Below are 14,471 nucleotides of genomic sequence, written 5' to 3' on the forward strand. Positions count from 1 at the left end.
ACCTGCCGTGGAATGAGTTTGACACGTGCGATACAATTCGGTTTGATTACAGAACCAATGAGATTCGGGGTTGGATCTGTCTGAGCTGACGTGTGTGTGTGTGTGTGTGTGTCTGTGTGTGTGTCTGTGTGTGTGTGTCTGTGTCTGTGTGTAATGTTGAATTTAATGTTGGCGCTACTGTCCATGTGTTTTTGAGCCCCTCCCCTTTAGAGTCAAGTCAAGTTTTGCTGTCACATGTGACAGGGGGGGTACTGTCACATGTACAGTCGTGGCCAAAAGTTTTGAGAATGACACATATTAATCTTCACGCTGCCTTGTTAAGAACTAATTCTTATTTACAATGACGGCCAAACCCGGACGACGCTGGGCCAGTTGTGCACCGCCCTATGGGACTCCCAATCACGGCCGGATGTGAAACAGCCTGGATTCAAACCAGGGACTTTACAGTCGTGACCAAACTGTTTGAGAATGACACAAATATTAATTTTCACAAAGTCTGCTGCTTCAGTTTGCATGATGGCAATTTCATATACTCCAGAATGTTATGAAGAGTGATCAGATGAATAGCAATTAATTACAAAGTCCCTATTTGCCATGTAAATGAACTGAATCCCCCCCAAAATATTTCCACTGCATTTCAGCCCTGCCACAAAAGGACCAGCTGACATCATGTCAGTGATTCTCTCGTTAACACAGGTGTGATTGTTGACGAGGACAAGGCTGGAGATCACTCTGTCATGCTGACTGAGTTTGAATAACAGACTGTAATCTTCAAAAGGAGGGTGGTGCTTGGAATCATTGTTCTTCCTCTGTCAACCATGGTTACCTGCAAGGAAACACGTGCCGTCATCATTGCTTTGCACAAAAAGGGCTTCCCAGGCAAGGATATTGCTGCAAATAAGATTGCACCTAAATCAACCATTTATCAGATCATCAAGAACTTCAAGGAGAGCGGTTCAATTGTTGTGAAGAATGCTTCAGGGCGCGGAAGAAAGTCCAGCAAGCGCCAGGACCGTCTCCTAATGTTGATTCAGCTTCGGGATCAGGGCACCACCAGTACAGAGCTTGCTTAGGAATGGCAGCAGGCAGGTGTGAGTTCATCTGCACACACAGTGAGGTGAAGACTTTTGGAGGATGGCTTGGTGTCAAGAAGGGCAGCAAAGAAGCCACTTCTCTCCAGGAAAAACATCAGACTGATATTCTGCAAAGGGTACAGGGATTGGACTGCTGAGGACTGGGGTAAAGTCATTTTTTCTGATGAATCCCCTTTCTGATTGTTCTGTAGGACACTTTCTGGTGGGCTTTCTCATCAATCTACACACAATACCCCATAATGACAAAGCAAAAATGTACATTAAGTATTCAGACCCTTTTCGCAGTACTTTGTTGAAGCACCTTTACAGCCTTGAGTCTTGGGCATGACACTACATGCTTGGCACACCTGTATTTGGGGAGTTTCTCCTATTATTCTCTGCAGATCCTTTCAAGCTCTGTCAGGTCGAAGGCAACGTCGCTGCACAGCTATTTTCAAGTCTCTCCAGAAAAGTTCGATTGGGTTACATTTACATTTAAGTCATTTAGCAGACGCTCAAATCTGGCCTCTGGCTGGGCCACTCAAGGACATTCAGAAGCCACTCCTGCATTGTCTTGGTTGTGTGCTTAGGGTCATTGTCCCGTTAGAAGGATCTGTCTGTACTTTGCACCGTTCTTTCTCTCAATCCTGACTAGTCCCCCAGTCCCTGCCGCTGAAAAACATCCCCACAGCATGATGCTGCCACCACCATGCTTCACTGTTGGGATGGTGCCAGGTTTCCTCCAGACATGACGCTTGGCATTCAGACCCAAAAGTTTAATCTTGGTAACATCAGACCTGAGAATCTTGTAGATATCTTTTGGCAAAAGTGGGCTGTCATGTGCCTTTTACTGAGGGGAGGCTTCCGTCTGGCAAACTCCATAAAGGTAAAAGTGGTGGAGTGTTGCAGAGATGGTTGTCCTTCTGGAAGGTTCTCCCATCTCCACAGAGGAACTCTGGAGCTCTGTCAGAGTCACCATCAGGTTCTTGATCACCTCCTTATCAGTTCCTTATCCCCGGATTGCTCGGTTTGGCCAGGCAGCCAGCTCTAGGAAGAGTTTTGGTGATTCCAAACTTCTTCCATATAAGAATGATGGAGGTCAATGCGTTTTTGGGGACCTTCAATGTTGCATGTTTTGTTACCCTTCCCCAGATCTGTGCCTTGACAGATTCCTGTCTCGGATCTCTTTGGAAAATTCCTTCGACCTCTTGGCTTGGTTTTGGCTCTGAAATTAACTGTCAACTGCGGGACTTTATATAGACATGTGTGTGCCTTTCCAAATCATGTCCAATCAATTGAATTTACCACAGGTGGACTCCAATCAAGTTGTAGAAACATCTCAAGGATGATCAATTGAAACAGGATGCACCTGAGCTCAATTTCGAGTCTCATAGCAAAGAGTCTGAATACTTATGTAAATAAGGTATTTCTGTTTTGTTTTTTTAAACCTGTTTTCACTTTCTCATTATGGGGTATTGTGATGTCATTATGGGGTATTGTGATAAAAGATTTAGATGCACTATTGTAAAGTGGCTGTTGTGATGTCATTATGGGGTATTTGATGTCATTATGGGGTATTGTGATGTCATTGTGATGTCATTATGGGGTATTGTGATGTCATTATGTGATGTCATTATGGGGTATTGTGATGTCATTATGGGGTATTGTGATGTCATTATGGGGTATTGTGATGTCATTATGGGGTATTGTGATGTCATTATGGGGTATTGTGATGTCATTATGGGGTATTGTGATGTCATTATGGGGTATTGTGATGTCATTATGGGGTATTGTGATGTCATTATGATGTCATTATGGGTATTGTGATGTCATTATGGGGTATTGTGATGTCGTTATGGGGTATTGTGATGTCATTATGGGGTATTGTGATGTCATTATGGGGTATTGTGATGTCATTATGGGGTATTGTGATGTCATTATGGGGTATTGTGATGTCATTATGGGGTATTGTGATGTCATTATGGGGTATTGTGATGTCATTATGGGGTATTATGTCATTATGGGGTATTGTGATGTCATTATGGGGTATTGTGATGTCGTTATGGGGTATTGTGTCATTATGGGGTATTGTGTCATTATGGGGTATTGTGATGTCGTTATGGGGTATTGTGATGTCATTATGGGGTATTGTGATGTCATTATGGGGTATTGTGATGTCATTATGGGGTATTGTGATGTCATTATGGGGTATTGTGATGTCATTATGGGGTATTGTGATGTCATTATGGGGTATTGTGATGTCATTATGGGGTATTGTGATGTCATTATGGGGTATTGTGATGTCATTATGGGGTATTGTGATGTCATTATGGGGTATTGTGATGTCATTATGGGGTATTGTGATGTCATTATGGGGTATTGTGTGTAGATTGATGAATATTTTTTTTACTTAATCCATTTTAGGATAAGGCTGTAACGTAACAAAATGTGGAAAAAGGGTCTGAATACTTTCTGAATGCAATGTAGTACTTCAATCAATCACTCCAACTACCTCATACCCTAGACAGGGTAACATGACTATCAGACAGGACAACATGACTATCAGACAGGACAACATGACTATCAGACAGGACAACATGACTATCAGACAGGACAACATGACTATCAGACAGGACAACATGACTATCAGACAGGGCAACATGACTATCAGACAGGACAACATGACTATCAGACAGGACAACATGACTATCAGACAGGGCAACATGACTATCATACAGGGCAACATGACTATCAGACAGGGTAACATGACTATCAGACAGGACAACATGACTATCAGACAGGACAACATGACTATCAGACAGGACAACATGACTATCAGACAGGACAACATGACTATCAGACAGGGCAACATGACTATCAGACAGGACAACATGACTATCAGACAGGACAACATGACTATCAGACAGGGCAACATGACTATCATACAGGGCAACATGACTATCAGACAGGGTAACATGACTATCAGACAGGACAACATGACTATCAGACAGGACAACATGACTATCATACAGGACAACATGACTATCAGACAGGGCAACATGACTATCAGACAGGACAACATGACTATCAGACAGGACAACATGACTATCAGACAGGACAACATGACTATCAGACAGGACAACATGACTATCAGACAGGACAACATGACTATCAGACAGGACAACATGACTATCAGACAGGACAACATGACTATCAGACAGGGCAACATGACTATCAGACAGGACAACATGACTATCAGACAGGACAACATGACTATCAGACAGGGCAACATGACTATCATACAGGGCAACATGACTATCAGACAGGGTAACATGACTATCAGACAGGACAACATGACTATCAGACAGGACAACATGACTATCAGACAGGACAACATGACTATCAGACAGGGCAACATGACTATCAGACAGGACAACATGACTATCAGACAGGACAACATGACTATCAGACAGGGCAACATGACTATCAGACAGGACAACATGACTATCAGACAGGGCAACATGACTATCAGACAGGACAACATGACTATCAGACAGGGCAACATGACTATCAGACAGGGCAACATGACTATCAGACAGGACAACATGACTATCAGACAGGACAACATGACTATCAGACAGGGCAACATGACTATCAGACAGGACAACATGACTATCATACAGGGCAACATGACTATCATACAGGGCAACATGACTATCAGACAGGACAACATGACTATCAGACAGGACAACATGACTATCAGACAGGACAACATGACTATGCTGATCAGAGAGGGTGTCACCACGCCCTGATCTGGTTCACCTGTCCCTGTGATTGTCTCCACCCCCCTCCAGGTGTCACTTATTATCCCCAGTGTATTTATCCCTGTGTTTCCTGTCTCTCTGTGCCAGTGTATTTATCCCTGTGTTTCCTGTCTCTCTGTACCAGTGTATTTATCCCTGTGTTTCTTGTCTCTCTGTACCAGTGTATTTATCCCTGTGTTTCCTGTCTCTCTGTGCCAGTGTATTTATCCCTGTGTTTCTTGTCTCTCTGGGCCAGTGTATTTATCCCTGTGTTTCCTGTCTCTCTGTGCCAGTGTATTTATCCCTGTGTTTCCTGTCTCTCTGTACCAGTGTATTTATCCCTGTGTTTCCTGTCTCTCTGTGCCAGTGTATTTATCCCTGTGTTTCTTGTCTCTCTGTGCCAGTGTATTTATCCCTGTGTTTCCTGTCTCTCTGTGCCAGTGTATTTATCCCTGTGTTTCTTGTCTCTCTGTGCCAGTGTATTTATCCCTGTGTTTCCTGTCTCTCTGTGCCAGTGTATTTATCCCTGTGTTTCTTGTCTCTCTGTGCCAGTTCGTCCTGTTTCTCAAGTCAACCAGCGTTTTTGTGTCTCAGCTCCTGCTTTTCCCAGTCTCTCTTTTTCTCGCCCTCCTGGATTTGTCCTGACTCTGAGCCCGTCTGCCTGACCCTGACCTCGAGCCTGGTACCGTTTGGACTCTGACCTCGTTACTGAACCCCTGCCTGTCTTGACCTCGAGCCTGCCTATCGTCTTGTACTGTTTGGACTCTGACCTGGTTTATGAACTCTCACCTGTACCCGACCTGCCTTTTGCCTCCTCCCTTTTGGTATAATAAATATCGGAGCTCAACCATCTGCCTCCTGTGTCTGCATTTGGGTCTCGCCTTGTGCCCTTATACAGGGTAACATTTATATGCTGAATGGTAACCTGACTAATCTGAATCCCCCAACATATCAGACAGGGTAACCTGACTAACCTGAATCCCCCAACATATCAGACAGGGTAACCTGACTAACCTGAATCCCCCAACATATCAGACAGGGTAACCTGACTAACCTGAATCCCCCAACATATCAGACAGGGTAACCTGACTAACCTGAATCCCCCAACATATCAGACAGGGTAACCTGACTAACCTGAATCCCCCAACATATCAGACAGGGTAACCTGACTAACCTGAATCCCCCAACATATCAGACAGGGTAACCTGACTAACCTGAATCCCCCAACATATCAGACAGGGTAACCTGACTAACCTGAATCCCCCAACATATCAGACAGGGTAACCTGACTAACCTGAATCCCCCAACATATCAAACAGGGTAACCTGACTAACCTGAATCCCCCAACATATCAAACAGGGTAACCTGACTAACCTGAATCTCCCAACATATCAGACAGGGTAACCTGACTAACCTGAATCCTTCACCAGGCCCATCCCTCTCTAGGGAGACTAGCTCCTGCCCTGTCGTTACAGGTTCATATTCTGTATAATAGATTACATGGTAATGTAGCATACCTGCTGCCACAGCCCAGTGACTCACCATCTCCCTACCTAGCAGGCAACCACTCAGTGTATCTTGTCTATAGTCCCCTATCTCCTAAAATGTCACATTTCCGGAAACATGTGGCATCCAGCTAGCAATCCAGATAGCATTCAGCTAGCAACCCAGATAGCATTCAGCTAGCAATCTAGATAGCATTCAGCTAGCAATCCAGATAGCATTCAGCTAGCAACCCAGAAAGCATTCAGCTAGCAACCCAGAAGCATTCAGCTAGCAATCCAGATAGCATTCAGCTAGCAATCCAGATAGCATTCAGCTAGCAACCCAGATAGCATTCAGCTAGCAATCCAGATAGCATTCAGCTAGCAATCCAGATAGCATTCAGCTAGCAACCCAGATAGCATTCAGCTAGCAATCCAGATAGCATTCAGCTAGCAACCCAGATAGCATTTAGCTAGCAATCCAGATAGCATTCAGCTAGCAACCCAGATAGCATTCAGCTAGCAATCCAGATAGCATTCAGCTAGCAATCCAGATAGCATTTAGCCTCCAATCCAGATAGCATTTAGCCTCCAATTCAGCTAGCAATCCAACTGGCATGGCAGGCGTAGACTTACCCACTTCATCCCTGATCCTGGCAAGCTCCAGGGACAGTTCCCTCTCCTTCAGGATGGCACTCTCACTCTGAAACACACAGACACTTCCGTCAAGCGTGGAGGATATGTTTTTAACAGTCGTTTTTTTGTTTTTGTTTTTTTGTTAAACAAAGCAGGACCCTTGAGGTTGAAACTACTTCTCTGAGGTTGACCTGAAATCACCGGTACATCACAGGAGGTTGGTGACGCCTTAATTGAGGAGGACGGGGCTCATGGTAATAGCTGGAGTGGAATCAGTGGAATGGTTTCCATGGCGTTTGATGCCATTCCATATACTCCGTTCCAGTCATTATTATGAGCCGTCCTCCCCTCAGCAGTCTCCACTGGTGTACATGTCTCTTGGGGCATACATCAAAGTACAGTATATTGTTGTGTGTGTGTGAGCAGTTAACATGATGAATGATGCTCCCAGCTACATCCCTGGGGACACTTTATGACGTGACACCCTGCTAGAGCATCATCTTCCCAGTCCGAGCAGAGCCAGAACAGCCCTGCATGGGGACTCTTTATAACGTGACACCCTGCTAGAGCATCATCTTCCCAGTCCGAGCAGAGCCAGAACAGCCCTGCATGGGGACTCTTTATAACGTGACACCCTGCTAGAGCCAGAACAACCCTAATCACAAAGCATGACACAACACAAAACACACACACCATCACACTGATTAAAAATATATTTATATTTTGATCACCTCCTTTGCACCACGTCACATAAACACAAGTAGTAAATAAGATCAGATCAATATAAACCAACAGTTTAACAATGTATATCTGATGTGAATGATTGATTTATATTGCAGGACGTTGAGGCACTTAGCTAACACTGTTCTAAATAGACCAGGAGAGAGAGAACAGGAAGTTACTAGCCAAATAACCATGATGGACTCATGTATAGATGAAGCTGAGGCTAACACTGTTCTAAATAGACCAGGAGAAAGCAAACGCTGGATGCTTTCCTTCATCTGCACCGATATGAATAAAACAAAGAAACGGTGACATGGAATACTTGGCAGACATCCAGCGTTTGCTTTCAGGTCAGTGGCGATGAAGGAAGCCCAGTCCCCCAGCCAGCCCCTCCTTCCTCATCTCATATTCCCCTTTACCACGGCAACATAATCCATTTACTTCCTGGAACGCAGAACACACAAGGAGACAGGGAGTGTCATCACACAGAGAGACAGGGAGACAGGGAGACAGGGAGTGTCATCACACAGGGAGACAGGGAGTGTCATCACACAGGGAGACAGGGAGACAGGGAGTGTCATCACACAGAGAGACAGGGAGACAGGGAGTGTCATCACACAGGGAGACAGGGAGACAGAGAGACAGGGAGAGAGGGAGACAGAGAGACAGGGAGACAGGGAGTGTCATCACACAGAGAGACAGGGAGACAGAGAAACAGGGAGAGAGGGAGACAGAGAGACAGGGAGAGAGGGAGACAGAGAGGGAGACAGGGAGACAGGGATACAGGGAGTGTCATCACACAGGGAGACAGGGAGACAGAGAGACAGGGAGACAGGGAGTGTCATCACACAGGGAGACAGAGAGACAGGGAGTCAGGGAGTGTCATCACATAGAGAGACAGGGAGACAGAGAGACAGGGAGACAGAGAGACAGGGAGTGTCATCACGCAGGGAGACAGGGAGACAGAGAGACAGGGAGACAAGGAGACAGGGAGACAGGGAGTGTCATCACACTGCTTTCTGTCCTCAAGGACATCAGCTGCTCCATCTATAAAATAAATTAAATATTCTCTCCTCAGGGCTACACAGCCATCTAATACATCAGAGCAGTAGACCAGAGTCATGACATAGAGCAGACCATAGTCACGACATAGAGCAGACCAGTAGACCAGAGTCAGGACATAGAGCAGACCAGTAGACCAGAGTCAGGACATAGAGCAGACCAGAGTCATGACATAGAGCAAACCAGAGTCATGACATAGAGCAGACCAGTATACCAGAGTCATGACATAGAGCAGACTAGAGTCATGACATAGAGCAGACCAGAGTCATGACAAAGAGCAGACCAGTATACCAGATTCATGACATAGAGCAGACCAGAGTCATGACATAGAGCAGACCAGCAGACCAGAGTCATGACATAGAGCAGACCAGTATACCAGAGTCACGACATAGAGCAGACCAGAGTCACGACATAGAGCAGACCAGCAGACTAGAGTCAGGACATAGAGCAGACCAGCAGACTAGAGTCAGGACATAGAGCAGACCAGCAGACTAGAGTCAGGACATAGAGCAGACTAGCAGACTAGAGTCAGGACATAGAGCAGACCAGCAGACTAGAGTCAGGACATAGAGCAGACTAGAGTCACGACATAGAGCAGACCAGCAGACTAGAGTCAGGACATAGAGCAGACTAGAGTCAGGACATAGAGCAGACCAGCAGACTAGAGTCACGACATAGAGCAGACCAGCAGACTAGAGTCAGGACATAGAGCAGACTAGAGTCAGGACATAGAGCAGACTAGCAGACTAGAGTCAGGACATAGAGCAGACCAGCAGACTAGAGTCACGACATAGAGCAGACCTGCAGACTATAGTCAGGACATAGAGCAGACCAGCAGACTAGAGTCAGGACATAGAGCAGACTAGAGTCAGGACATAGAGCAGACTAGCAGACTAGAGTCAGGACATAGAGCAGACTAGAGGCTATGGAAACATGCACTGTAATCTGTCCATGGGAAGACTGATAAGACAGTAATTGTATGATTGTAATGATCAATACGACAACAGTCTATACCAACCAGACAAGTGTAGTAGAAATGCTAACGTCACAACAACATAAGGCCCTGTCCTTAGATCTCTAGGACTGATAGTGAAACCCATATTTAGGAATGATAACAGCCTACACGTTGTCCGCACTTCCTCTCTCTCCTGCAATAACACACTTCTTCACTTCCTCTCTCTCCTGCAATAACACACTTCTTCACTTCCTCTCTCTACTGCAATGACACACTTCTTCACTTCCTCCCTCTCCTGCAATGACACACTTCTTCACTTCCTCCCTCTCCTGCAATAACACACTTCTTCACTTCCTCTCTCCTGCAATAACACACCTCTTCACTTCCTCTCTCTCCTGCAATGACACACTTCTTCACTTCCTCTCTCCCCTGCAATGACACACTTCTTCACTTCCTCTCTCTCCTGCAATAACACACTTCTTCACTTCCTCTCTCTCCTGCAATAACACACTTCTTCACTTCCTCTCTCTCCTGCAATGACACACTTCTTCACTTCCTCCCTCTCCTGCAATGACACACTTCTTCACTTCCTCCCTCTCCTGCAATAACACACTTCTTCACTTCCTCTCTCCTGCAATAACACACCTCTTCACTTCCTCTCTCTCTCCTGCAATGACACACTTCTTCACTTCCTCTCTCCCCTGCAATGACACACTTCTTCACTTCCTCTCTCTCCTGCAATAACACACTTCTTCACTTCCTCTCTCTCCTGCAATGACACACTTCTTCACTTCCTCCCTCTCCTGCAATGACACACTTCTTCACTTCCTCCCTCTCCTGCAATGACACACTTCTTCACTTCCTCCCTCTCCTGCAATGACACACTTCTTCACTTCCTCCCTCTCCTGCAATAACACACTTCTTCACTTCCTCTCTCCTGCAATAACACACCTCTTCACTTCCTCTCTCTCCTGCAATGACACACTTCTTCACTTCCTCTCTCCCCTGCAATGACACACTTCTTCACTTCCTCCCTCTCCTGCAATAACACACTTCTTCACTTCCTCTCTCTCCTGCAATAACACACTTCTTCACTTCCTCTCTCTCCTGCAATAACACACTTCTTCACTTCCTCTCTCTCCTGCAATAACACACTTCTTCACTTCCTCCCTCTCCTGCAATAACACACTTCTTCACTTCCTCCCTCTCCTGCAATAACACACTTCTTCACTTCCTCTCTCTCCTGCAATAACACACTTCTTCACTTCCTCTCTCTCCTGCAATAACACACTTCTTCACTTCCTCTCTCTCCTGCAATAACACACTTCTTCACTTCCTCCCTCTCCTGCAATAACACACTTCTTCACTTCCTCTCTCTCCTGCAATGACACACTTCTTCACTTCCTCTCTCTCCTGCAATAACACACTTCTTCACTTCCTCTCTCTCCTGCAATAACACACTTCTTCACTTCCTCTCTCTCCTGCACACACTTCTTCACTTCTCTCTCCCTGCAATGACACACTTCTTCACTTCCCTCTCTCCTGCAATGCCACACTTCTTCACTTCCTCTCTCTCCTGCAATGCCACACTTCTTCACTTCCTCTCTCTCCTGCAATGACACACTTCTTCACTTCCTCTCTCTCCTGCAATGACACACTTCTTCACTTCCTCCCTCTCCTGGAATAACACACTTCTTCACTTCCTCTCTCTCCTGGAATAACACACTTCTTCACTTCCTCTCTCTCCTGGAATAACACACTTCTTCACTTCCTCTCTCTCCTGGAATAACACACTTCTTCACTTCCTCTCTCTCCTGGAATAACACACTTCTTCACTTCCTCCCTCTCCTGCAATGACACACTTCTTCACAAACACAGCAGTCTGCATATGAAAAGACACAGACACTCAGCATATAGTGTTATATAAGGGCACTGTAGAGACAGAGAGAGAGAGAAACACAAACAGAGCGAGAGAGGTCTTTTTGTCTCTATAACAAAGCACAAAGAGCTAAAACATATACATGATCAATTACAAATCTTAGAATCAACTATTAAAGACTACCAGAACCCAGTGGATTCTCTAATTACATTGAATGAAATACAGGACAAAATACAAACCCTCCAACCCAAAAGGCCTGTGGTGTTGATGGTATCCCGAATTAAATGATAAAATATACAGACCACAAACTCCAATTGGCTATACTTAAACTTTGTAATATCATCCTTAGCTCTGGCATCTTCCCAAATATTTGGAACCAAGGATGGATCACCCCAGTCCACAAAGTGGAGACAAATTTGACCCCAATAACTACCGTGGGATATGCGTCAACAGCAACCTTGGGAAAATCCTCTGCATTATCATTAACAGCAGACTCGTACATTTCCTCAATGAAAACAATGTACTGAGCAAATGTCAAATTGGCTTTTTACCAAATTACCGTACAACAGACCATGTATTCACCCTGCACACCCTAATTGACAACCAAACAAACCAAAACAAAGGCAAAGTCTTCTCATGCTTTGTTGACTTCAAAAAAGCCTTCGACTCAATTTGTCATGAGGGTCTGCTATACAAACTGATGGAAAGTGGTGTTGGGGGAAAAACATACGACATTATAAAATCCATGTACACAAACAACAAGTCTGCGGTTATAATTGGCAACAACAACAAAAAACATTTCTTTCCACAGGGCCGTGGGGTGAGACAGGGATACAGCCCCACCCTCTTCAACATATATATCAATGAATTGGCGAGGGCTCTAGAACAGTCTGCAGCACCCGGCCTCACCCTACTAGAATCTGCTGATGATCTGGTGCTTCTGTCCCCAACCAAGGAGGGCCTACAGCAGCACCTAGATCTTCTGCACAGATTGTCAGACTTGGGCCCTGAGAGTAAATCTCAGTAAGACAGTTGCCGGGACCACAAATACAAATTCCATCTAGACACCGTTGCCCTAGAGCACACAACAAACTATACATACCTCGGCCTAAACATCAGCGCCACAGGTAACTTCCACAAAGCTGTGAACGATCTGAGATACAAGGCAAGAAGGGCCTTCTATGCCATCAAAAGAAACATAAAAAGCAACAATTAGGATCTGGCTGAAAATACTTGAATCCATTACAGAACCTATTGTCCTTTATGGTTGGGAGCCCATTAATTATCCAGTATCCAGAAAAGAGCCGTTAAATTCTACAACCACCTAAAAGGAAGCTATTCCCAAACCTTCCATAACAAAGCCATCACCTACAGAGAGATGAACCTGGAGAAGAGTCCCCTAAGCAAGCTGGTCCTGGGGCTCTGTTCACAAACACAAACAGACAGCCATCACCTACAGAGAGATGAACCTGGAGAAGTCCTCTAAGCAGTCCTGGGGCTCTGTTCAAAACACAAACAGACCCCACAGAGCCATCACTGAGAGATCTGTTCCTCACCTACAGAGAGATGAAACACAGAGAGATGAACCTGGAGAAGAGTCCCCTCACCTACAGAGATGAACAGAGAGATGAACCTGGAGAAGAGTCCCACCTAAGGAGAAGATGCTGGAAGCTGGTCCTGGGGCTCTGTTCACAAACACAAACAGACCCACCTACAGAGCCATCACCTACAGAGAGAAACACAACCACCTGGATGAACCTGAGTCCCCTAAGCAAGCTGGTCCTGGGGCTCTGTTCACAAACACAAACAGACCCCACAGAGCCATCACCTACAGAGAGATGAACCTGGAGAAGAGTCCCCTAAGCAAGCTGGTCCTGGGGCTCTGTTCACAAACACAAACAGACCCCACAGAGCCATCACCTACAGAGAGATGAACCTGGAGAAGAGTCCCCTAAGCAAGCTGGTCCTCTGTTCACAAACAAACCCCACAGGGCCTGGAGAAGAGTCCTCAAGCAAACACAAACAGACCCCACAGAGCCATCACCTACAGAGAGATGAACCTGGAGAAGAGTCCCCAAGCTGGTCCTGGGGCTCTGTTCAAAACAGACCCCACAGAGCCATCACCTACAGAGAGATGAACCTGGAGAAGAGTCCTGGGGCCTCTGTTCACAAACACAAACAGACCCCACAGAGCCATCACCTACAGAGAGATGAACCTGGAGAAGAGTCCCTAAGCAAGCTGGTCCTGGGGCTCTGTTCACAAACACAAACACACCAGAGCCACCCACAGAGCCATCACCTGATGAACAGAAGAGTCCCTACAAGCTGGTCCTGGGGCTCTGTTCACCACAAACAAATCATGAGAAAACAAAAAGAGAATTAATCAAATCATGAGAAAACATTGGAAAGAGTTTACAAAAAACCAGAGGAAAATAGAATGCTATTTGGCCCTAAACACTGTGACTGACCCAAAATTAAGGAAATCTTTGACTATGTACAGACTCAGTGAGCATAGCCTTGCTATTGAGAAATGACGCTGTAGGCAGACATGGCTCTCAAGAGAAGACAGGCTATGTGCAACACTGCCCACAAAATGAGGTGGAAACTGAGCTGCACTTCCTGACCTCCTGCCCAATGTATGACCATATTAGAGACACATATTTCCCTCAGATTAAATACAGACACACAAAAAGAATTTGAAAACAAAAACCAATTTTGATAAACTCCCATATCTACTGGGTGAAATTCCACAGTGTGACATCACAGCAGCAAGATTTGTGACCTGTTGCAACAAGAAAAGGGCAACCAGTGAAGAACAAACACCATTGTAAATACAACCCATATTTATGCTTATTT

At 45.4% G+C, this 14,471-nt stretch overlaps 1 protein-coding gene across 1 annotated transcript in view; it reads right to left on the reverse strand.

Moving 5' to 3' along the window:
• Positions 1–14,471, reverse strand: part of mtus2b (microtubule associated tumor suppressor candidate 2b) — a 127,131-nt gene that overhangs the window by 10,292 nt on the left and 102,368 nt on the right. The window contains exon 10 of the mRNA XM_065024959.1: positions 6,997–7,063. Within this exon, the coding sequence (XP_064881031.1) occupies positions 6,997–7,063 (67 nt within the window). The remainder of the gene's footprint in view (positions 1–6,996; positions 7,064–14,471) is intronic.

Source organism: Oncorhynchus nerka, linkage group LG11 (assembly GCF_034236695.1).
Source record: "Oncorhynchus nerka isolate Pitt River linkage group LG11, Oner_Uvic_2.0, whole genome shotgun sequence".
Classification (NCBI taxonomy): Eukaryota; Metazoa; Chordata; class Actinopteri; order Salmoniformes; family Salmonidae; genus Oncorhynchus; species Oncorhynchus nerka.